Source organism: Dipodomys ordii, unplaced genomic scaffold (assembly GCF_000151885.1).
Source record: "Dipodomys ordii isolate 6190 unplaced genomic scaffold, Dord_2.0 Scaffold51, whole genome shotgun sequence".
NCBI lineage: Eukaryota > Metazoa > Chordata > Mammalia > Rodentia > Heteromyidae > Dipodomys > Dipodomys ordii.
Genome location: NW_012267267.1, coordinates 6,730,272 through 6,757,472, shown reverse-complemented (window position 1 = coordinate 6,757,472; position 27,201 = coordinate 6,730,272). Strand labels below are relative to the sequence as shown.

General features: G+C 33.9%; 1 protein-coding gene across 1 annotated transcript in view; it reads left to right on the top strand.

Annotated features, from left to right (window-relative positions):
- The window catches only part of Wdr78 (WD repeat domain 78), a 62,665-nt gene that overhangs the window by 2,757 nt on the left and 32,707 nt on the right, over positions 1 to 27,201 (top strand). Inside the window, exons 2-7 of the mRNA XM_013020504.1 lie at positions 13,890 to 14,074; positions 15,572 to 15,684; positions 16,909 to 17,068; positions 20,110 to 20,249; positions 22,363 to 22,515; positions 26,458 to 26,652. Coding sequence (XP_012875958.1) covers positions 14,055 to 14,074; positions 15,572 to 15,684; positions 16,909 to 17,068; positions 20,110 to 20,249; positions 22,363 to 22,515; positions 26,458 to 26,652 — 781 coding nt within the window. The 5' untranslated portion in view covers positions 13,890 to 14,054. The remainder of the gene's footprint in view (positions 1 to 13,889; positions 14,075 to 15,571; positions 15,685 to 16,908; positions 17,069 to 20,109; positions 20,250 to 22,362; positions 22,516 to 26,457; positions 26,653 to 27,201) is intronic.

Below are 27,201 nucleotides of genomic sequence, written 5' to 3'. Positions count from 1 at the left end.
GCTTTTTTCTTTTTGCTTATGTGGTGCTGAGGAATCGAACCCAGGGCCTTGAGCATGCAAGGCAAGCGCTCTACCACTGAGCCACCTTCCCAGCCCCTAACTTTTACTTTTTGAGGTAGGTATATTATCGAAAACTTTCAAACACTAAATTTTGCAACAAATTGAATTGACTTAAGGATCTTCCCTTCATTCTTCTCTTAACAGTTTATTCCTCATCTTGTAAAAGATCTTGAAATTTTTGTCAACTTAATATGTTTACTTCAGTTCTTCCTATTAGATTCTTTCCATTGGCTTCACAATGTAAGACAAAGCTATTATGGTGAAAGTCACTAATTCATTTTGTCACCCCTTTCTCTTCCCAGGTTCTTTATTCTAAATCCTTACCTGTTCTTTTTTCCTTTTTCTTTTCCATATATTTACCTATCTTTGCATATTATCCACTTGTTCTACTAGAGTTTCCAGCATATTAACTAAACCTATTTCATACTAATGGTCTGAAAACTGCAAACTTTGTGCCTTATCTGAGTATGATTCTATTGCTTGTTTTCTCTCTTCATACTGCTTTGTTGACTTTTAATTTTTTGTTGAAAATACAACATTGTATGAGCTTTTGGTGGATTTTTGTGTTTGTGTGGCTAGGAATTAGGCTATATTTACTTGCCATAGGTATGTCTAAGGTTTCAATTTCCTCAAATGTCTTTTTTGTTGTTGTCTCTTTTTTCATTTCCCTTGGAGACTCCTTCTTAAATAAGAGACTGACCTTGCAGTTCTTTCAGTTATAATTCCTTTTTATGCAGGAGCTTTGCAGATGTGGCAATAAGGTGCAGGAAGGAGGGATTCATTCCATAAAATAACGAGGTCTCTTTTTAGTGGGCCTTTATCCTTATCCTTGAGATGTGACTTCTACAAGTGTTCTTAACATTTTTTTTTTTTAAGTAGGAAAGGATGGCTAATTGGGTTAGTTACTTCCTTTCACCATGTCAGATGTTGGCAAAGGTTGATTAGGCACTAATAAAACAGTATTCCTTGGGTATAGATGTTTAGTATGGAAAACAGAATGTTCTAGGTATATTTGAGAATTACTGTTTTCCATCTACCTTCTAGACTCCTGAGCAATTTTTCTTTGATTTTCATCCTGAAAACCTGGTAGGTATCTAGAGATAAAATGGAAAATGTGGAAGTATCCTAAGGCTGAGGGTCTAGAATCTTTTGTTTCTCAAGCTAGCTCGCACTCTACAGATTAGTCATTTAGTTTTTAAGTTTTCTGATCTCTTTGTGGCTCATGTGGTAATTTCTGCTCCCTGTAAGCTCCCTGTAAGATTTTTCCTTTTTTCATAAATCTTTCCAGTGTCAATAGTTGCTTACCTTGGGATGTGATAATTTCCACTTTATTTAGCCTTTTGTGAGAACAATAATAATGATTTTAAAGTCTTTTCATAATGAATGGGCAGTAGAAAGAAGTCTGTTAATTTCTTTTATAATCTCTTCTCGTCATTGCTTCATTACCTAATGTAGAAGCTACTCATGGATGTGTAATTGTAATAAAGGTTTCAAAAGTGACCATATTCTGTGTGCTTTCTTTTATGTTTGAATTTTGTGAAATGGCTCATCTGTTTGTTTCCTCTTCCTTTCTGCCTCCAATTTCTCTCCTTGACCCTATTACTTTCTTTTTATTTCTTTAGATTTTTTTATTGTAGGACTGAGTTCTTTATCTCCATGGTAAAATTTCACATCTTAAATTTCAGAAGCTGAAATTTATTCCTGCTTTTTCAGCTCCCAAACACATAGCTCTACCAAGATATCATTTGCTGATGTCTAAAATGGAATGTGTCTACAATTTTTTTCCTTTTCTTTAGAAGGAAAATGTAACTATCATTGTAATGCTGTGAGGGGAAGGCAGTATGATTAACTTCCATTTCCAGTGAAAGAAACAGATTAAAAAAGTTGCCCAAGGATGCATATAGCCTGTGAGTTACTGGATAAACTGGGGCATTTCAATTGGCCATGTTTAACTTCCCTTACACTCATGTTTAATGAGCCACTTAAACATGGTTATTTTATTTCTCACATGCTACAATAAGAATTAGACTAAAGACATGGCTCAGTTGGTAGAGCCAGCCAAGCAAGCTAGTTGGGTATATGTTCAGACCATAGTACTAGCAAAAATACCAGTACAATGATAAATAGATTGTAGATATATATTTTTCAATTAAAATTATTTTGTAAAGATGATGTACATAAGGGTTATAGTTATGTAAGCCAGGTAATGAGTACATTTCTTTTTTGATGTTCACTTATGCTGGGTGTTGGAGGCTCACACCTGTAATCCTAGCTACTTAGGATACTGAGATCTGAGGACCCTGATTCAAAGCCAGCCTGGGCAGGAAAGTCAGGAAAGCACCAAAACCAGAATTGGAGCTGTGGCTCAAGTGGTAGAATGCTAGCCTTGAGTACAAAAGCTCAGGGACTGTGCCCAGCCCTGAGTTCCAGCCCCAGGGCAGGCCTCCAAAATAAATGTACACCTAAGCAACTAAAGAATAGTTTCCTTTAATGAAATTGGAAGAACTACAGGAGAAGTGGAGAAGTGGATTTATTGCACAGGCTTAGGTGGTGGCAAAAATAGCAGGAGCTTATCCTTGGACATGGAAGTTTCAAACATGTCCAGTAAGCAGATGTATATGAGTCTTTCAAAAGAAAGATTGAGTTATAGATACATGATAATCAATTTTATATCAATGTAGATAAAGGAAAAGGCCAAGGATGAATGTTACAGAAAATTTAAGAAGAAAGCCACATAAAGAGAATGTTCTGCAATCCAAGTTTAACAAAATTTTAAAGAATGAGTAACTGATTCAAATGCTGCTTAGTGTGGTGAAAAAGTCAATCGACCATTAGATTTAGTACTCAGTGATCAGATCTTGATAATAATCCTTTTGATGAAATATAAGTGGAAAACCTTATCAAAGTAGATTCAAGAGAATGCATAAAAAGATTGTAAGAATAATTTTCCAAAGAATTGCTATAATTTTAAACATCAATGACTGGTAGTTGGAGGAACTGATTAATACAAGTATTTCTTTAAGGTGGGAAACATAACAGCACATTTACAAATTGCTGGGAATAATTGGTATTTTTTGTGCAAAAGAAAGATAATTGCTAGATCAATATCCTTGAATAAAAAAGAGGAATGTATTATGCATATAGAAAAATTGACCTTAACTAGAGTAATAACAGAGTTAACAAAAGAAATAGAGAATATAGGTAGTAACCTGTAGATTCATAGATGTGACAATAGTAGTATGTGGAAGTTACTTAATTGGTTGAGTCTTCTCATTTAATCAGATGAAAATAAAAGTTACTTTCACAGTGAGACGTTCTAATTTGAGAAAAGTGTAGAAATAGTGACATTGGAGCTTATAGTAAAAAACAAACAAACAAATGAACAAAAAAAGCCTGATAGATTTCTGGCACGTTAAGGACTCAGATTAAGTGAATAATTTGTAGTTTAAGACTTGTTGTTGTGATTAGGTTTTTAGATTTTCAGTTTTGTCTTTTTGAGGGCAATACTAGGGATGGGACCCTGACTTAAAATATAGTGTACTAGGTCTAGGCATGGTATGGCACATGCCTATATCCCTAGCACTCAGGAAATGGAGGCCAAAGGATCAAGAGTTTAAGGCCAACCTCGGCTACATAGCAAGATCCTGTCAAAAAACAAATAGGCGGATATATACATATATATATATATATATGTATATATATATATATATATATATATATGAAATGGGAGGCATAATGTGGCCAAAACCTTAGATATTTGCCATTTAAAAAGAATAGTTTATTTCAGTTGACAGAAGAAATTTGTGATAATACATGAGAAGTGGCACTGAAGACTCAAGAGGTAGAAGGAAGTAGAGAGATGCACTGTGGAAGAGAGCTTTTATTATGATTCCTGCCAGGTGTAATGGGTAAGACGGGCTACAGCAAGCTTAGAATTTACTTTGAATAATTTCAATGGGTTCTTGGTCTTAGAGGTTAACTTTATGGGTCTGGCATTTGGCCATGGAATAATTAAGCCATGTACTGTGTCCCAGAATGTGAGAGCTTTGTAAAGGAGGCAATTGAGATTGGGAACTCTGGTTGGTTTGTATTTGAAAAGTAAATAAGGAGGCAGAAAGTAAAGGCCAGGTAACAAGCATGTTATTGGTAGTTTGACCTGTGCATGTAGGACAGATGTTAAAGGATCAAGAATATAGAATCTAGAAACATTTAATACATAGGGGTAGGCTCAAAGTCAGTCAATTGGGATTATTTATGATTGATTTTTGTCAGCAAGTATAGTGAAACAAAAGATGCAAGAGATTGGAAAAAATATCAACTATAAAGTCTTCAGATCAAAGAAATGGCATAAAAGAGGTTGGTAGAGCTAAAATGTCCTAGAATAGGGCTGGAAGGTCATACTAGAGTTGAATTGATGTTGGGGTTTAAGATAATTTATAATCTCAAAAGATATGAAGTGATCTTTGACATTTCCAAAGACAAGGTCAGATGCATGACTTGATCTAAATGGCTAAATTAGCAAATCAGGTAAGATCATTTATATGAGAAGATTTTAAAAAGCTGAATGGCTAAGATAATAGAATTGCTTTCATGGATATTTAAGTAGTTGCTCCAGGTGTAGTGATTCAAGATGTAAAATCTTCAGAAGATGTGAGAAGGGAAGTTATAATGAGGATAAAAGCTATTAGGAAGTAGAATGTATGTAACCATTGAAATAATAGAATTTACTAAATTTTCTTAGGAATAGTGACTATAGTGAAAAAACTGATAATAGATGTTAGCGTAAGTATAACCTGTAAAAGGGAAATCTAGGAAATGTAGAATGAGAAGACTAGATTTTGTGAAGATAGAGCAAAAGGATAAGAAAAACAAAATAAGATAATTGAAGAGAATAGCATATATGATGAATTGTGGATTCTTAAACTAGCAAAGAAGAGAGATCTAAAAAGAGATATACAAAGTATGGAAGAATTGGGTTAAAATCTCAATAAGGTTGAAGTATGAAATTGTGATGTCATAGAAAACAATTTAAGAAGTCAATTTTAAGAAAGGGAAATGATTGTCAGATGCCGCAAAGATAAGTATTAAGAAGTTCTTTGGATTCAACAGTTTGAATAGTTGGTTTTAATGAAAGTTGTTTGCAGTAGGAAAGGTAAATCTGAATTGTAATGAATTATGGAAGAAATAAGAGGAAAAAAGTAGACAGTGCTATGGAGGTAATTCAGTGGTAAGAGTGCCCTGTCAATACGTAGTAACACACACACACACACACACACACACATTATTGCCTAGTATTGTAGGGAATTTTACTAAATGAAAGAAGAGGGGTAATCGGCAGATGACAGATAAAGGGAAGGTTTTTAAGTTGAGAAGATAATTGGAACATAATTAAATACTTATGAAATAAGGTATAGGAGACCTGGAATTATTGATGAAGAAAGAAAATTAGAGTATAGATTAAATTAAAAAATGTCTTGCCACTTATGATGGCTGCAATCCCAAGCAATCCAGAGTTTGAGGCAGGAGGATCTCTACTACAAGGCCAGCCTGGAATTTATATCAAGACCTTGCCTTAAATCTCCCTCCTCCTCAGCCCACCCTCTGCCACTAAAACTAATCTCATTTAAGAATGTTGACTGTTAAAGAAGAAAAAATGTGCAGTATTTTTTTCCGTGGTATTGTTTTGTTAGTGATTGTAGGAATAAAGTCCTTTAGAGACTAAAGAGGGGAAGACAGTGTAAGATACACTGTGTTCAAATAGAATTCACTTGCTCATTTATTTTTAAAAAATTATTTTTAGTGCCTATGGTAGTCACTGTTCTGGGTGCAAGGAACACAGAAATGGATGAGACAAACAACCAACTAAATTGTTAAATAGTAAAGGTGGAGGCATGACTCAGTGGTAAGAGCAGTTGCCTAGCAAGTGCCAGCCTGAGTAACAAATAAATAAGCAGATGGCAAGAGTGATATGTACTATGAAGAAAAACAAAGTATAAAAACTGGATTCATTATTGTCATCCTAAAATATTCTTGTCTAGCTTAGAAAATAAAAAATATTGTTAAAATATTTTCTTTGGAAGCATATTTCCTTTATATAAGGGAAGATAATCATTTTATAGAAATCTACAGTATACAGTACTAGAATGAACAAAGGTAGGTACTATCTTAAGGAGTTTACAAAGAAAAATTTAAAAAATCATCATAGTTTTTCTGCCAAATACAAATATTTTGATTTTAACTTTTCTTATTAAATATCATGTAATCTTTTCATACTGTAACAAGGTTTTCTCAAATTTTATAATTATACTCTTATTTGCACTGTACACTCGTTTGTCCTTACTATGGGTCAAATACTTCCTAATTATAATATACAAATGAATTCATTTAATCCCCTAACAACTTATGAGGTAGATATTCATACATTTATTAGTATAAGAAAAATAAGGAGCCAGGTGCTGGTAGCTTATACCTGTAATCCTAGCTATTTGAAGATCATGGTTCAAAACCAGCCTGGGCAAGAGTTAATGAGACTCTTATCTCCAATTAACCACCATCAAACCAAGAATAGTACTGTGGCTTAAAGTGGTAAAGCGCTGGTCTTGAGCTGGATAGCCCAGGGACAGCACCTAGACCTAGAGTTCAAGTCCCACAACCAACAACAAAAAAAAAAAAGAAAAGGAAATTAAGACCTAGAGACAGGATATACCTTGGCTCTCGCTGTTTCATATCTTAGCTCTAGTAGGATTGTTTCTCTTTAAGCTTCTGGGTTTTGTTCTTGTTATTTTTAACATAAACTGATGTTAATACAGCCTTTGGGGTTGTGAAGAGAGCAATGATTTAATACCTTTAATGTGATTTAATGCTTACACAAATTAAGCTCTCAACTAGCTGTTTTTATTTCATATTATATTGTTCATGTTTCTAAGTAAAAGTACTTTTTAAATCATGGATTAATTTTCTTCTCAGTCTGGATCCTCTGTATTGTATTTTGTTTTTCTTGTGCAGTACTGTTCCACAGAAGTCTATTAGCTTTATTAGCCCAGTGAAAAAAACTTCATCAAAAGGATATGGTGTTGCAAACATGAGCAGAGTAGGTACATCAAGAAACATGATAAATGTACCCGAGACAAAAGCAATAGACAAGGATAAACTGACTACTTCCAATTCTAAGATAATACAGGTAATATTCTTTAGAACTCTGTAATTATAAAAGGTTATGAAAAATTTGATTGGAATATTAAACATAGAAAATACACTTTTCAAACATCCCTTCTAATATTGAAATAAACTTTTTTGTTTTTTTTAAAGCTTTTATTTTGACATAGTGTATAGTGTATATATGTATCCCAGACTTCGAACTATCTTCTTAACTCAGCCTCCTGAATGCTGTTATTACTATGCTGTTACATTTGGCTTGAAATATTGACAGCCCCACATCAATCCTTATAGTATGATGGTAGTTGTCTCCTGTAACTCATTGAAAATAAGAATAGTGAAGTGGAGTTTAATATGATAGCACGTTCCTATAATTCCATCACTTGGGAGGCTGGGGCAAGTGGGTCACAAGCTCAAGTCTAACCCGGGCTACATTGTGAGACCTTGTCTTAACAAAAATAATACATCGGAGTGGGATAAGATAAGTCTATTCATGATCTTAGGAACAGTTGTTTATGGTATTAATTATACCTAATACCCAACTATCATCATTTACACTTTTCAGCAATATACTCAAAAATGGAATAAAGTTGGTCAAAGTTTCTTATTTTATGTCATCAGAAAATTTGCAAATTGACTTTTTAAAACTTTTAACCAGAGCTGGAAAGATGGCTCAATGGTAGAGTGTTTGCCTCGCATGCATGAGGCCCTAGGTTTGATTCCTCAGCACCATATAAAACAGAAAAAAACGGAAGTGGTGCTGTGGCTCAAGAGGTAGAGTGCTAGCCTTGAGCTGAAGAGCTGAGGAACACTGCCTAGGCCCACAGTTCAAGCCCCATAACTGACCCCCCCAAAAAAACCCAAAAACAAAAAAACAAACTTTGAACCAAATTATATATACTAGAAAATTCATATGTAAATTTGAATAGGCAATTATTTTAAATGGGACATTAATAAGCCAAGTCTATAAAAGAAAATTTGGTAAACTGGAATTCACAAAAATTACAACTTCTGCCCTTTGAAAGACACTGTTATCAGAATGAAACATTCTGATATAGAAACAGCCCTAAAACAGTATTAAGGTGACTTAATATTTAAAATAATCAGAATACTTGAGTATGTACCACTGCATGTACAGATGTCAAATTGGCACATGAAAAGATGACCAGGGTCAGTCATTAGGGAAAGGCAAATTAAAACGAAGAAATATGGCTACAAACCTGGTAAAATGACTAAAATTTTTAAAAAACCAATGGTGTCAAGTTTGCATTATGTAGATGAACTGACTCATACACTACTGCTACTGGTGGATATGGAAAATACAAAAGAACTTGACAGACTATTTGCATGTTAAACATTCACCTACTATGTCTTTCTGCTTTTTCACTTCTACATATTTACCAAGTGAACAGAAAACATATTTTACATAGGCTTACATAAACGTTCATAACAAATTTATTTGTAGAAACTCCAAACTAGAAACAACCTTAATTTAATAAATACTGTGTATTCCTATATATATAATGTTTATCCCTGTGTGTGTGTGTGTGTCTGAAAGATTGATTGCTTTTTCCCGTCAACATAGTAGTTAGAATTTTAGCCAAAGAAGTTAGACAGGAAAATAAAATTAAAAAGAATTAAAATTATGGATAATTTCATTTCCCAGTGAATAAACCTGAAAAACCCTAAAGAGCAAATGTCTAACGGGGGGGGGTGTTTACAAATAGAACTAATAAATGAATTCAGAAATTTACAGCTAGAAAGTCAATACAAAAAATCAATTGCACCTAACAATGAAAAATTCAAGTCACATGTGGTGGTAGCACATGCCTATAATCTGAGCACTAGGGATGCTGAGGCAGGGAAATTCATTAGTCAAGACCAAGCTAAACCACCTAGTAACATCCTATCTCAAATCAAACCAAATACAAAATACTAAAATAATTAGGAATAAACAAGTAAAATATTTATACACTGAAAACTACAAAATGAAAATCATCCCAGAAGAAATCTTGTGCTGAAATAAATCAGAAGAGACACCAGTAAATGGAAAGACATTTTTGTGGATTGAAAAACTTCCGTGATATCTTATGTTCTGCACTTAAAGAACATGTAAATTCAAAGAGATTCTTACTAAAATGTCAATGAAATTGCTTTCAGAAATGAGAAATTCTAAAACTCATGAAGAATATGAAGAAAAATTGCAAATAACCAAAACAATCTTGAATAAAACAAAAAAGTTGGAAGTTGCATACTTCCCATTTCAAAACTTATTACACACATATAGTAACCAGGTATGTATGGTACTAGAATAAAGACAGCCAAACATACAGACCCATGTAATAGAATTGGAGAGCCTAGTAATGAATGCTTACATTTGGTCAAATAATTTTTGACAATGAAGCCAAGAACATAAAAAGGAGAAGAGAGTCTTGTTAAATGGTGGTGGAGACAACATCAACAACAAAAGAGATAGAGGAGCCCTCACAAGGGAAGGAATATTTGCAAGTGCATCTATAAGGGCTTAATATCTAGAATAAACAAAGTTACATATTAGTAACAAAAAAGTTTAAAAATGAAGCAAGGAAGCTGGTGTGGTATTTTATGCCCATCATCCTGGCTCCTCAGGCTGAAGGGTATGATCATAGTTCCAGGACAGCCCAGACTAAAAGTTCATGAGATCTCAGTCAATAGCTAGAAATATAGTGTGTAATTGTTGTCCCAGACACAATGGGAAATGCAAAATGAGATTCTGGTCCTGGCAGAAACCCAGACTATCTCAAACAACAACAAAAACAAACATGTAATCATGGCTCAATGGGTAGATTACCTGTCTAGAAATTAGGAAGCCCTAAGTTAAAACCTAAATACCTCCATAAAAAATAGAGAGGAGAGAAACAAAAAAGATAATGGAAGAGAGGAAAGAGGAAAACAAAAATGTTTTGAATCCAAAAAATCACCAATAAAGTAAAGGAAAACTCACCACATAGGTCATTAGGGGCATGAATCCAAAGTACAGAAGAATGCTTATAATTCATTTATAAAGATATACAACCTAATTTATATGTAGAAACAATACTCATTTCTCCTAAGAAGATTAGTGATGAAACAATACAAAAAGATATCCAATCTTTTTTTTTTTTTTTGGGTCCAGTCATGGTCCTTGAACTCTTGGCCTGGGCACTGTCCCACAGCTCTTCAGCTCAAGGCTAGCGCTCTACCAATTGAGCCACAGCGCCACTTCTGGCTTTTTTCTTTTTGCTTATATGGTGCTGGGGAATCGAACCCAGAGCCTCAGGCATGCAAGGCAAGTGCTCTACCACTGAGCCACCTTCCCAGCCCCAAGATATCCAATCTATATCATCAGAGAAATGCAAATTACAATTATAACCACTGCAAGCCACTAGAGCCATATAACACACTTTTTGTTGGAGAAGATGTGAAGAAAATTAGAACCCTCAGACATTGCTGGTGGTGATATAAAAGTCTGGCCACTTCTGAAAATGGCTTAGGTTCCTTAAAATGAATCATATGATTCAACAGTTCCACTTCTGAAAAGAATGTACATACACACAAATAACAGGAGAAAGTTATCAATAATAGTTTATCAATGAATGTTTCTACCAGCATTATTTGTAGTATTCCAAGGAGATGGAAACAGCTGAAATGTCTACCTATGGAAAAATGACTGGACAAATTATATCCATTTGATAGGATATTATTCATCCCATTATAAGGAACAAAGCATTGGTTTATATTAACACAGATGACCTTTGAAAATACTGTACGTGAGGCTACAAACCAGTCAAAAAATACTTCACAGTATTTGAATCTGCTCATCTAAATGTCCAGGATAGTGAATCTTTAGACACATGAAGGCTTTGGCTGGGAGATGACATACGAGTGAAAATAGTTAAAGGATATAGGCCTCTGTTCATCACCTTGACAATAAAAATAAAGGATACTGGGCTGTTTTTTGTTTTTTAAAACCACAAAGGTTTTTATACTCATTGTGGTGGTATTATCACACAACTATGAATATACCTAAATCCACTAAACCATTCACTTTAAGTACTATTTTAAAAGTGACTGCGTATTATATGTATATTCAATTTGAAATTTAAAATTTATATAAAATGGAAGCTATTCTAAAAAATTATGAGTAGTTTGGAGAACCCGTCTTCAAAACTAATACTAGCCATACCCAAATGAGAGACGTGCCAAACATACATGGATGAAAACAACACGGAGCTCAGTGCTTTGGGCTCATGCCTATAATCTTAGCTTGTCAGTAGGCTGGAGTTCAGAGAATCATAATTTGAAGCCAGTCTGGCAGAAAAGTTGTTTTTTTTTTTTTTGCCGGTTGTGGGGCCTGAATTCCTCAGAACCCAGGGCCTCATGCATGCAAGGCAAGCCACTCTACCACTGAGCCACCTTCCCAGCCCTGGCAAAAAAGTTTTTGAGAATCCATATCCAAAATAGCAAAAAGCTAGTCTAGTTCAAGTGGTAAAGCACCAGCTGAGCAAGTAGTAGATCCTGTGTTCAAGTAAGTACTAGCTGCAACACACACACACACACACACACACACACACACACACACACACACACGGTATGCTACAAAATTTATACAGGTAGAGTCCTTGATATTAAAACCTGACTAAGAATAAGGGGAAAAAACATTTGTTAATACATATGGTAAAGTTCTCAATACAATTGCAAATGAACTTTAATAATGATCAAAATGCACAATGCATCTTGAAGAAGTTGGGAAAATACCAAAAAACAAAAACTGGTTTAACATTTTTAAATTCAGTGATAATTTACCATATAAACAGCTTAAAGACTATATATTTCAACCATATTCACCCTTATCTGTCCTCTCTGTTGACTCCACTCTTCTAGAACCTTCCTTACTCCAACATAGCCTGTTTTACTGTCCTGTCATTCCTTTTTTACCAGCATATATTAATTGTAAAAAGGGGTTTCACAATAGTAATTCACAAAGGACTAGGAATTTTTTTTTAAGAACTGGGGACTGAACTCAGGGCTTCAAGTGCTCAACCACTTGAACTCTACCCACACTACTTGTGCTTTTTTTTTTTTTTTGCCAGTCGTGGGCCTTGAACTCAGGGTCTGGGCCACTGTTCCTGAGCTTCTTTAGCTCAAGGCTAGCACTCTGCCACTTGAGCCACAGTGCCACTTCAAGCATTTTCTGTTTATGTGGTGTTGAAGAACTGAACCCAGGGCTTCACTTTTAGTGTTGTTGTTTTTTTTTTAAATAGAACTTCAAACTGTCATCTTCCTGTCTCCACCTCCTCAATATCTAGATATCTAGAACTGCACGCAAATACCACCAAGCTCAGGTTTTTTTTTTATTGATTGAAATTGAGTGTGTGTGTGTGTGTGTGTGTGTGTGTGTGTGTGTGTGTGTGTATCACTTAACTTCTGCTCAGGCTGGTCGTGAATCATGATCCTCCAGTCTTAACCTGCCAGGCCCCTGGCATTTACAAGTATGTAATACCACTTCCAGTTTGAGATTGCTCTGATTTGTTTTGTTGATGGTACTAGGGTTTGAACCCAGGGCCTCTCACTTGATAGGTAAATACTCTACCATATGAGCCATGTCTCCAGTCTTGGAATAGTATTTTTCTAATTTTTTAAATGAGACATCTAAAGCAAAAGCCATAAAGTAAAATGTGATGATTTTTTTTACTAAATTAGGACTGAGCTTTTTATCATTAAATACACAAATAAAGAAAATGAATCCACAGAATGAAAGAAGACATTTTCAGTTTTATCAAAATGAAATGATTTATATTTAACAAAATACATTATTGGCAATGGAAGAAAATATGCAAATTAATCGAATACTATTCAGCCATAAAAAGGATGAAATCTTGTCATTTGAAACAATATGGATGAAACCAAAGTTCCTATGTTAAGTGAAATAACCAAGCACAGAATGACAAGTCCCATGTGATCTCACTCATGTGGTATCTAAAAATACTAATTTCATAAACATTGCAAAGGATGGTGGTTACCAAGGCTGATATGTTGTAGATATACATTAGTGCAAAGCATTACTCATGTTTTGTGGTTATGCTGGTGTAAAAAACCTCCTATGCTGTCATGAATTATGTGTAAAATTCTAAACTACTGTCAGTGGCTTGTGTATGTAATATACTTATTTTTTTAATGTTTGCTGGAAAAAATATCCCATGCCTCACTGTATGAGCAACACACATATATATTGTGACGAGATTGGGCATGTTCAGGGTGGTATGGCTGTAGACATCATACATATTGTGTTAACCCCATCTCTTGATTGCTTTGAGGCTATCTTAAATGATTGACTTACTGGGTTTGTGTATGTATACTCCATGATGTTCAAACAATAACAAAATTACCTCAAATTTCTCAGAACATACCTCCATTGTTAAGCATGTGTGACTGACTGCAGATTACATATACAGTAAACATGAATGAGATTTTTTAAATATATGTCTAAAAATTTGCTAAGCACAAAATTTAGTATCATTTCATTTTTTGTATTTATCTATTCTGGGATCACTATACTTACTTCTTTTCTACTATAATTATCTCTGTGTTTAGGATCTTGTTTAGAAACACCGTATTTTAAAGTTATCTCATTTTTAAATAACTATTTTCTATAGGTATTTGATGGGAATGGAGTTGATGTTACTCCCCGACCACTTTACCATCCAGATCCACATAGTGTTACCCCAAAGCCAAATAAACTATTGGGATCACAAGAAGGATCACTTGGATCAGAATTTATTAGTTCCTATAGTCTTTATCAGAACACAGTAAATCCTAGTATGTTAGGACAGCTTACCAGGTAAAGTATACTTTTCTGTAGTTCTTTTTATGCCATATATATTGTCTTTCAACTTAAATTGTGTATACATATGTATATGTGTATGTATACGCATATATACATCAGGTGTTCCTAGTCTCCCAACTTCCATATAGCTTCATAATGTGCCATCTCTGTGTCCTCTTGTAATATGATTAGATGCGGAGTTGTTCACATTTGATAAACTCTAAAGCATTTTTGAGATATACAGATTTGTGTGTGTGTGTGTGTGTGTGTGTTTCTAGGTACTGGTGGCGCACATGTGTGCATCGGTCTTGGGGCTTGAACTAAGGGTCTGGGACATTAGCTCAGGGCCTGGATACTCTCCCTGAGCTTTTCCTTTCAAGTATAGCACTCTACCAATGGAGCCACAGCTCCATTTCCAGCTTTTTTTGTACTTAATTAGAGATAAGAATCTTATGGACTTTCCTGCAGAAGATAGCTTTGACCCCCAGTCCTCAGATCTCAGCCTCCTAAGTATCTAGGATTACAGGTGTGTGCCACCAGTACCTAGAAACATACAGATTTTTATGTACTAAAAATTGAATCTAAAATTACAAACAATTGATTGCCAATTCCCATTAGATCTTTTCCATCAGTTTCTTCTGTTTTTTTTTTTTTTTGGTTTTTGCTGTATTTTATGGGAGGGGTGGCTTTCTCTCTCAACCCCACCCATCCTCCCATGAAAATCCTTATAATTCATGGATTTTATTTCTCTGTTATTTTCAAATACAGTGAAGTTATAATGTTCTAGAGCCTGCCTCCAAATTTTCATCCAAAAGGCATGGGGATACTGGCTGAAACAAGGATGTTTCAATAAACTTAATTCATGCCTTTGGTAGACAGTTGATACCATAAATAGAAAATAAAAGCTATGTAGTATAATGGAGTCATGTTAAGTTTATAAGTAAGAAAATTATTTTAGATTCATTGTTTTTCTTCTGAGATATATTTTGTATTAAACTTTGAGAGTACTTTTATTAATTAGACAAATCATGTATTTAAGATAAGATTTGGAAAATAGGAGAAACCAAGCAAAAAAAAAAGAAAGTAATAATACCCTGGAAGTAATAGAGATTTGTAAGACTCAGGAAGCAAAAAATAAAATAAAACATAAGAAAAGGAGGGAAAGGATAAAGATGTGAGTGAGTGTGTGTGTGTGCGTGTGTGTGTGTGTGTGTGTGTGTGAGAGAGAGAGAGAGAGAGAAAGAGACTAAATGAAAAGACTGAGAAGGAATGTAGGGTATATTTTGAATTTTATTCAAAATATATTTGGAGTATATTGAGGACTTCTGGCATAAATTTTGACATATATTATTCTCAACTTAATATTTTAAAAAGCAATTTATTTTGACCTATGTTGTTTGATTATAGAGTATTTGATTTCTCAATCTGATCATATATTTTAATTTATGTATGATTTATATATAATGCCCATAAGGATGTTAGATAAATGAATAATGTTATTTACTGTTAAAGATCAGTTTTGGGAAGCAGTACTGTTTCTAAATCAAGTATATCTACAACTGAATCAATCACAGAAGACCTGGAAGAACCATCCTATAAACGAGAAAGATTGGCTAGTTTTACAGGTAAGAAAATATACTTTCTCTTTACTCTTGTATTTATTTTTCTTGTTTGAATAATGTTAAAAGTTTTACAAGCAAATAAGCTTTTTTCAATACTGGGATTTGAACTCAGGGCCTCATACTTGATTAGGAAGTCTCTCTACACTTGAGACACGCCCTCATACTGGTGGTTATGATTCAAGGAAGGTATTTTTCTCAGCATATGGATCTTATTAAGATTGCAAAGTGCATATTCTTGGACTTATTTTTCTGAAACTATTCAATTATTCAACTACTCAGACTTTACCTAACCCAGTGTCTCAAGGATTCCTGCTTTATAACACTAGAAAACAATAAGGCTCAAATTTGGTGGTCTGTAATTCTAACACTCAAGAGGCAGAGGCAAGAAGATCAAGAGTTTGAAGTTGTAACAGTATTTTCACAGTAAAAAAAAAGAAAAAGAAAAAACATCTTAGTTAACATAAAAAAAGAGTTTGAAGTCAGCAAATGTACACGTGAGAACCCCATCTCATAAAACCAAACAAAACCAAACACAAGATCTTACCAAACCCAAACAGAGCAAAACCTCCAGAAATACATTGAACTCTGACCTCTGTGTTCCATCATAGCTCTCTCTTACCTATATAAGGAATCCCAAACTTACTTATCCTTGAAAGTCTATCTTCAGTAAAATTTTCCAAGGGTTTTGTATCTCTTACTACTTTAAAGTTTGGGGGTAAATTCTTTTCAACATATACATACATGTTCATTGAGCCTTTTTGATTTTCATTTTACTTATTCAATCAGAACTTCTTTTGGCAAGCCTTTCTAGCCTCTGGAAAGATGATTAGAAGTGGACTAAATTGAAATAAAAAACTACTAAATAATAATAGGCTTAACAAAAGCTTGTATTCTGTGTGCTGCAAATACATTGCATGGTACTGAGTAGTACCAGAGTTACCCACCCCACAATTCCTATTAATATAGGGTCATTATTCTGGGTTGTCATTGGAGTTACCATTATTGGGATGAGATTAAGTTAGGATTGATTTCTATAGTCAATAACCTACTTATGGGCTATCATATCCAGTTTGTTCAGAGAGTTTGAATGGACTATGACTCACAACCATATATGGTTCCCCAACCATATATGTCTCTGGCAATGAATCATGGAAATTAATGACTAGGAAAAAATACAAGTTTAAATGATCCATTAGTAAATTATTTTTATGAAATCATATATTTCAGAATTACGGGTTGTAAGGGCAGCAGCACATGAAACAATTATAACAAAAGAAGACCTAGAGAAGACAATAGAGATAAAACTCACTGAGACAGAGACACTAGAACTGTTTAACCTGCCAACAGTTATGATCTCTGTAGAATCAGAAGAAGCTGAGAAAGTAATGTATGTATAATTCAATATCTATCTTGCTTCTTTAATTCACATGCTAAAGCAGGGGTCTTTATGAAAGGTCCTTGGAGATTTCTGTGTATATGTTATGGTGTATGTACTGTGTTAACTTAAATATATAAAGTTATATAAATGTCCTGTGAAATGAGAGGGAAAGCGCTTATATTGCATGTATCATGGAGAGAAAGACTATAACTTTATCATTTTTAAAATAATTGCAATAGAATTTGAAGAAGAAATGGAGATGATGGATAATGGATTCAAAGTTAAGTAACATTAAATTATGTGAGTGATTCTAATTAATAATTATGTATTACATCCCCCAAACAGAGGATTTTGAATGATTTTACCACAAAGAAATAATAAATGTTTGGGGTAAAGTAAAAGCTGTTTAATGTGATTTGATAAAAATTTTCACGTTTCAGAATACTCCATTGTACCAGATAAATATGTTTAAACAGTATTTGTCAACTAAAAAATAAAACAACAAAAATAGATAAACTTCTAAGCCAAAAATAAGACTCAATAAAGGTTTTCATTATTTTATGCATATCTAAATTATTTTTAAATTAAAATGCAAGTCTGACATTTTATATTTGATTTTAAAAGGGGAATGCAAGGAAACTAATGGACTTTATTAAAGCAGGATTACAATGTTTCCCTTTATTAATGAATATTAATAGATTATTAGTTCTCTGTTGTTAGGTTTAGAAAATTAAGAACTGTTATGCTGTTTGCAGATTTGATATATTTTATTTTGGCAGTATTGGGGTTTGAATTCAGGGCTTCATGTTTGCTAGGCAGGTACTCTACCACTTGAGCAATTCCACCAACATTTTGTAAAATGTAGTACAGTTAAGCCATGGATGAAATATCTTTACAACTCTTAAGAAGTAAGGGAATATGGCTGGAGATAGAACCTCTCTGGGAGAATGCCTGCCTCGTATGTGTGAGGGCTTGCAATAGGTCCCCAGCACCACCAAAAAGGAAAGAAAAGGGAGGAAATAGGGATAAGTAGCTGAAATCAAAAGAGAAAGGGATACAAGGAACAAATGTTAGCATCAGTGTCTTGATTTGGAGACCAGTAGTAATTTGAGCTGAAGTATATTGTATTAATTAAGCAAGACCTGCAGAAGGAGCTTATGGAATATGATTGCATCTTAGTAGCAGAGTGCATTCATAGCATGCCAAGAGCCTGTGTTCAGTCCTCAGCAACAAAAGAAAAATGAGAATAACAACTCAGTTATCACAGTTTTATATTAATAAGCTCTTCTTGCTACTTTCATAAGCAAAAACTTATCTTTAGAGGAATGAAGTAAAGCATATGCTTTTTAGATCCTTAAGATTCTCTTTGATTAAATTTGATAAATGCATACCAAATCAATAAAGAAATAAGTCATTATAAATAAGAAATAACAACCATAGAGGATTTTAATATCATATATAGAACATGAAATGTATATGAAAGAGTGGAAACATAATGTCGGAGTTATGGCTCATGCCTGTAATCCAATCTATGTAGAAGGTAGAGATTGGGAAGATCAAGGCTTGATGCCAGTTCAGGCAAGGTTAGCAAGATCCCATCTCAACCAATAAACTAGTCCTGGTAATGTATGTTTGTGATCTCAACTACCTTGGAGGCATAGGTAGGAGGATTGGGTCTAAGAACAGCTAGAGCAAAACATGTGAGATCCTCCCTGAAAAATAACTAAAGCAATCAAAAGGACTAAATATTAGAGGCCTGTCTAGTAAACTGAAGTATTAGAGGCCTGTCTAGCAAGCATGAGGCCTTGTCTTCAAGCCCCAATATTACAAAAAATGAACATTATTATCAAAATGATGAAAAGAACTTCAAAGCATATCAAACAAATACAGTTGTTGAAAATAAAAGGCAAATATTGGCTTATAGATTAGATTTAATGACTACAGAGTTAATTAGAAAATAGATCTAGATGCGTTAAAATAAAGCTTTAAGAGAAAAATGATTTATCAAGTATGAAACAGAAATTTAAAAATATGTTTACAACAGAATTGTAGTCTAACATATCCAACCAGAGTTTCATAAGGTCATAATACAAAGAGTACAGATGTGGTATTTTTAAAAAGGGTAAGGACTTTCCCAAAGTACTGAAAGCAAATGTCTTCATGACATTGTGTCAGCATTCCAGAATAGTAAAAATACAAACAGAAAAGTTGAAAATATAAGAAAAATATGGGAAATATATATACAACCTTCAGAGAACCAAACTGATTGTATTATTATAGCTGAAGATCACTTCATAATGGGAGGCATAATAATTTCAAGCTTATTTTTCTTAATTATTTATTGATGAGTCAACCAACATATAGCTGTTGTATAGGTATAGATGATTTGGAAAAAAATGTTACATACCTCAGCAATCAACAACAGAGCAGATCACTTTCTATAACCTAACAGTTATAGAAATCAAGCACATAGCCATAGCCTTGTAGAATCATAAAAACAATTCTATAACCACAATGCAATGAAAATAATTAAAAATTAATTATATTAATCACAACTAAAACACACATTTGCATGTACGCTGGGAAGTTAGAAAACATTTCTAAGTTTCTCATAGATCAAAGAGGTTAAAATGCAAATTTGAAGAATACTCAGAACTAACCAATTATATATACTTATGGGATGCCACAAGAAAGAATTTATAACTTTAAATCTTTGTATAAAACTTGAGCATAGTACTAGCATATTCTAGGTGGGCCATGAAGTATTAGAGATATTGGGAGACACAGAAAAAAGCCATCCTGTGGTAATAACACAGTCTTTTACTCTGGATTAAAAAAAAACTCTTAACTTCACCTTTTAGTACAATTCACATTAATGAAAATAACTTCAAGTGAATATAAAGAGATGATATATGGGCTGGGGCATAGCCCAAGTGGGTAGGGCACTTGCCTAGCAATTGATAATATTCTAAGTTCAGTTCCCAATAGCATTAAAAACATGTATGCTAGCAACTATTTTTAATGAGCTAGTTATATTTTATCTTTTATAGCAAGAGAAATAAGAATTATGAAGACCTTTGCAAGAACAGAGTAGGCAATGACTTATATGTTGAAAGGATGATGCAGACATTTAATGGATCACCAAAGAATAAAGATGTTCAGTGTGATAAAATCATAATGGAAGAAAAAGGTAATATATTTTATTTCCCGGGGTAAACTACTATGGTTTTTGTTTGTTTGTTTGTTTGCCAGTCCTGGAGCTTGAACAAAGGAACTGGGTTCTGTCCTTGTGCTTCTTTATCGCAAGGCTAGCTCTCTGTGCTTGAGCCACAACTCCACTTCCAGCTTTTTCTGAGTAATTTATTTGAGATAAGAGTCTTATGGACTTTACTTCCCTCACTGGCTTCAAAATTGATCTTCAGGTCTCAGCCTCCTGAGTAGCTAGGATTATAGGTGTGTGCCACCAGCATCCAGAAAACTATTATGTTTTAATATGTGTCCATTCAAACTGGCAATCATTGAACAAATACTGAAGTACATGAAGCAAAAATTGAAATCAATTGGTCAAATGGAAATAATAGTTGTGAACTGTAATTTATAGTTTTCAGGATGTTATGAATTCATATATAATAAAGATACATAATAAAGATACATGTGAATAACATGATTATTAAGTTCATTAAAAAGCTCAATGTCTTCTGTACTTTTTCTTAGTACTGCTTATCTGTACAAAGGATGCATGTCTGAGCCTCACTCTAGAAAAGAGGTCTGTTTGACTAGCTGTGCTAGTTTCTACTAGTACTGGTATGTAAGATGCTAGTTGGCAATTCCTTACTATTTTCTGAAGGGAAAAGTAGTAAATCAATTTAGCTATGTATTTAAAATTTCATTTTTCAATTAGTTCTATCACCAATAAAGGTAATATTTTGATCTTCATTTTTCTGATTCCTGCATCTATTTTTCAATCTCATCTGAAGGCAGGCATGTTTTCATTGAAATATAAAACCTTACCATTTACTTGGTCTCTATCTAAATTATTTAATGTAACTGCCTTTGTTTATTTAAAAAAGATTGGAGGAAGGGGTGGCATTGGAAGGGATGGGGGAATAACGAAAGGGGTGACAGTGATTAAGATTCATTATTGCTGGTCTCTAGTGGCTCACAGTATAATCCTAACTACTCAGGAGGCTGAGATCTGAGAATCGTGGTTCAAAGCCAGTCTGGGTAGGAAAGTCTGTGAGATTCTTATCTCCAATTAGCCACCAGAAAACTGGAAGTGGAGCTGAAGAGGGTTAGCTTTGAACTCTCAAGCCCTGAGTTCAAGCCCACAACTGACAAAAAAAAAAATAAAATGCATTGTATTCATGGAATACTTGATACTTGGTTGAATGGCAATTTATTTGTGAAACTACTTAAAGATAATAAGTACAATAAGAAAAAAGCCAAAAGAAAATGAAAAATAAGGTTCTACCAAAATATAGTTACCATTGATCTAGTTGTTACTATGTTCCACACACTATAGCTAAAAGTTTCTGTTAATGCTCAAGTAGAGATATACAAGTAACTCTAAGGTAATCCCATAATTTATGTCTACAAAAATTCAGACTACCCAGATTGTTGGTGGCTCATGCCAGGATGCTGAGATCTGAGGATTGTAGTTCAAAGCCAGTACAGGCAGGAAAGTCCCTGAGACTCTTATCTCCAATAAACTATTCAGAAGAAACTGGAAGTGGTGTTGTTGCTCAAGTGGCAGAACACTAGCTTTGAGTAAAAGAAACTCAAGAGCAGGACTGGCACACACATACATAAAATTCAGATAGTAAACGCTAGATTATCCCTATTGTAGAGTATTTAGGATTGAAGTACACCTGAAATGCGTTGGACAAAGCTCTTCAGAGGAAAAAGATCTGAGCAAATACTGGCCCCCCAGGCAACACACTGAAATTTATTAAAATATATTCAAACCAAACATATACCTATATGTAGTATAAGAAAAGAATTCATTCCATGTGCTTATCAGACATGATAGAAAACAACATCCCTAATTGCTAATAACCTCCTGGTCACTTTATTATTATACCCATTTCTTCTGGATTTATCTTAGACTCAGAAATGCTGAGGAAGAAAGGAGTAATTTGAAATATTACTTTCTAGAACTAGTTAAACTATCTTAAATGATACATTACTATTTAATTGGAAAATAATCATTAATTATTTATGACCATTTTGAAGATGATATTAGGGCATATAATTTTGAGATTTTATTTTATATAGTTTAAAAGTATTATTTTTTGTCTATTTAGGTGTAATGGCGACTACCTGGGATTTATATGATTCTTACAATGCTCTGGAACTTTCTTTATCAGTAAAACGGCCTGTAATGACCACAGCTAGTAAAACAAATGTACCTCCTAGAGATAGAGAACAAAGACAACTAGGAAGTGCAACAGACAAAAGTAAGATTTCACATATTTCAGTTTTTTTCAATGCTTTTTTCACGTGACATTTTAAATCCTTTTTAATAAATATGAAAATTTCAACTTTTACTCAGAAATAGTGTTGGTCCTCTTTCACATTGTCTTGGACACTACTGAAAAGGTAATTTATTCTTGGATAATTGTCAAGAGTTTTTGAGTCTTTAGTGTTGTTTTACTTGTTCTTAAGTTTTTAAATTCTTTCACTTTATCTCTTCTGTAATTTTTTTTTCTGTGCTGTTACTGGGACTTCAACCCAAGGCCAGGGCACTCTTCCTTAATTATGTATTTTATGAACGGTTGGTCCACTGTTACTTGAGACATTTATTCACTTCTGGCTTTTTGCTAGTTAACTAGAGATAAAAGTCTCACAGACTTTTCTGCCCAGGCTGAATTCAATCCTCAGCTCACAGCCTCCAGAGTAGCTAGGATGATAGACATGAATAATTGATGCCCACATTCTCTCTTAATTACCATAAATTAGATATTTTACAAGCAAAAGAAAATATATCAGCACTGTTACCACAGAAAATGGAGATTTATTAACAGCAGTGACACTTACCTTGGGGCAGTTTTACTTCCCTATGGGAGGTTTGACAATGTCTGAAGATATTTTTGAGGGTGTATTATTAAAAGTGAAGATATTGTTAAAAATTAATACTGGAATGCTGAATATAAAAGTTGGATATGTGACAATCCTAAGGTATTTGGGAGGTAGGGATAGGAGGCTCATGGTTTGAACCTTTCTCAAAAAATAAAGTGGGTATGGTTGTATATATGATTAATCCCAGTTTATGTAAGAGGTTCACATAGGAAGACTAAAGTCTGAAGCTAGCCTTGGCAAAAATGCAAGATCTTATCTGAAAAACAGGTGAAAGCAGAAAGGACTAGACATGTGAATTGAGAAGCTGAACAATTTTCTGTCAAGTTCAAGGTCCTAGATCAAATCCTAGTTCTGAGTAAGATGGATATAAATCCTTTATCAGATGTATATTTTGTTGAAATTTTCTTCCAGTTCAAGGTTTATGTTTTAAGTGTCATAATAGGTTTTTTTAAAAAATAAGTCCAGTTTATTAATTTTTATGTTTTATGTTTTTGATGCCCTTATCTAAAAACTTATGTCCATTTTCTCCTATGTTGACTTCTAAAATTTTTATAGTTTTCTATTTTACCCTTAGGTAAAAAATTCATTTCACTTAGTTTCATAAAAAGTGTAAGCTTTATGTCTTGATTAAAATTATTTCTGCCCATGGATGTCTCTATTATCTACTCTGCAATATTGTAAAGAAATACCTAAGGCAGTTAACATAAAGAGAAAAGGTTTACTTTGGCTCATACTAGTTCTAGTCTAAGATTGAGTGTACATTGCTTTCTAGCTTTGGAAAGGATGAGATACCATGGAAGGAACTTTATGAGCCAGAAAACAAGAGAGCAGCTGTACAGGCCAGGGCCCCTAAATTCTCATCAAGACATACCCATATGACCTAAGAACCTCCCACGTGGTTCACAGCATCTCAATACCACCATCCTGGGGACAAAAACTTCATTTAGCACACTGACCTACAGGGGGCCCTCATCCAAACCGTAGCTGTGTCCAATTGTCCAATAGTTCCCAGCACCACTTACTGAAAAGGCTAACTTCACTCAATTGAATGCCCTTGCTCCTTTGTCAGATATCAGCTGGCTTCACCAGTGTGATTTAATTCTGGACCCTGTTCTATTTATCAGTTTGTCTATTGGTTTGCCAGAACTGCATGCCTTGATTAACGGTAGCCTTAGAGTAATTCTCATATCAGTTAGTGTCAGTCATCTGTCTGTTTTTGTTTGTTTAAGACATGGTTGAATATAAAATGTCATTGTGTGAATTTCTTTGCATTTATCCTCTTTGAGATTCATTTAGTTTCTTGAGTCTATTTTTATTTATTTAGCCAAATTTTGAGCATTTTCAATGATCAGTTCTTTACGCTTTTTTTTGTGCTGGTCCTGGGACTTGAATTCAGGGCCTGAGCATTGTCTCTGAGCTGCTTTGGCTCAACACTAGTGCATTACTACTTGAGCCACAGCTCTACTTTCTGCTTTTTTTTTGAGATTAATTAGAAATATGAGTCTCATGGACTTTTCTGTCTGGCCTAGCTTTGAAAGATCCTCAGATCTCAGCTTCCTGAGTAGCTAGGATTACAGACATGAGCCACCAGTGCCCAGTTTAGTTCTTCATGGTTTTTTTTTGTCACACCTTTTTTCCTCTTCTGAAATGCTGATGACATATATGTGTGATCTTTTGTTGCAGTCTCACTGATTTCTGACGCACTGTTCATTCTGTTCAGATTATATTCTCTCTGTTGTAAAGACTGCTATATTGTATTCAAGGTATAAATGTGAAAATGGAACTAGGTAAATTGAGAGGATGCATAGGGTTAGGAGAGATGGGGACAATGATGGAAGGGTTGACACTGATCAAGGTACATTGTACTCACAAACTGACAGGTTGAACTGAAACTCTTTGTACAACTCCTTAATGATAATTTTTTTTTTTTGGGTCCGGTCATGGGCCCTGAACTCTGGGCCTGGGTGCTATCCCTCAGCTCTTCAGCTCAAGGCTAGCACTCTACCACTTGAGCCACAGCGCCACTTCTGGCTTTTTTCTTTTTGCTTATGTGGTGCTGAGGAATCGAACTCAGGGCCTCATGCATACAAGGCAAGCGCTCTACCACTGAGCTACCGTCCCAGCCCTAATGATAATATTTTTAAAGACTGTTATAGTGTTCTTTATTCAAGTTCACTGATTTTTTTCACCTATCCCATTCTGCTGTCAAACTAACTGATATTTAAATTTTTTATTATATTTTCCAGTTCTACACTTTCCATTTGTCTTTTCTTACTTCTAAAACATTGTATTCTTTTTCTTAAGTTTTTTTTTTGCTATTATTTTTTGGTTTGTGAGACAGTTTCACTATATAGCTCAGACTAGCCTTGAAGGATATCAAGGCCAGATTTGGCTGCACAGCGAAACCCAACTGGGGAAATTGTTTTGGACAATTTATTTGAACTTTCAACTTCCTACTTCTGTTTCCTTAGTACTGACATTACAGGCATGTGCCACTATACCAGGGAAGAATTTTATAAATTTGAATTATTTTAAGACACTGTAATGTGTCAGAACAGTAACAAAACTAATACAGTACTGTAGTAGTCCCAAAAAGCAATCATCAGGTGAGACCTTTATCTGAAGACTGAATATAAATAAGAAAGCATGCTCTTGTTTGAATGCATCCACTGAAGTTTATCTTTTGGAAATTTAAACCTTGAATTCATATATTGATGGTATGTAGAAGTAGGCCTTGGGGAGGTGACTAGGTTTTTTTTTGGGGGGGGTGGTGTCATGGAGGTAGCCTCCCCATAATGAGATAGTGGTTTCGTAAGAAGAGAGATCATAATGTTTGTCTTGCCGTGGCATAGCAAGAAGGTGCTACCAGCTACAGATGTTGACATGGAATGTCTCAGCCTTTAAAGTTATAAGAAATAATATTTTTCTTTCTTCATAAACTACCCAGTCTGTAGTTTTCTGATATAGCAAGAGAAAATGAACTAATACAGATAAATTACCTAATAAAACGTTCATTGCTTATCTTCTGAGAAACTGTGTATATTGATGGTTTAAAATTCCAAAATAAATTATAATAATAAATAATAAATTTCCAAAATAAACACATTAATATGTGTTTATCTTACATTTTATGTGTATATAAAAAGGTTTAATATATGTACATGTTGTTTAAAGTTTAATATGTGTATATACAAATACATGTGTTGTTGGAAATTGGTATAAAGAGAAATGACAAAATGTCATTTAAAAATATTTAGATTGTATGAATCCTCTAACAATATTTCGATATTTTATAATTGCATTCTGTTTACATTTTATAGCTAGTGAAGCTAGTTCTCTAATGGATATAGAAAATGTAATTCTGACTAAAGTGCATGATAATGAAGAAGACCAGTCAGAGGCAATATTAAAATCTGACAATTTTCATCAGGATTTGTTTTTTATGGAACGAGTGTTAATGGAAAATGTGTTTCAGCCAAAGTTTGCAGCTTATCGTCAGCTTCCTATTTTAAAAGGTATTTTTAAAGAACATATTCATGCTTAGACACTCAATTACAAATTTTAAGTGATACTATTATAATATCTAATCTGGGTTATGATTAGAAGATGTATTTTTATAGTTTTCAACTCTTAACATGTAAGTAACAATAGAGTCCAACCCAGGAAATCCACAAAAGACTGTTCCTTAGATTTAAAATGGAATAAGCACTGTGGTTTTTTTCCTCCTAGTCCCCACATTCAATTAGTTACATTTTCTGTAAAATCTCTCATGTTTAATCCTTTTTTCCATTGCCATTAAATGTTCATATTCTGGATTTTATTACCATTTCCAAATTATATTGCAAAGCAGTCTTCCTACCTTCATTGATACAAAACTCAGCTCATTTATTCACATTTTGTTTTCCTTACTATTCTTAATTAATTAATTATATAAAATCTTGACTTTGCTGGGGATTGAACCTCAGATCTTTTGCATGTGTTGCTCAATACCCTACATTCACCATATCTCCAGCCTTATTTTATTACATATTTATTTTCTTACTTATTTATTTTTGGCAGTACTA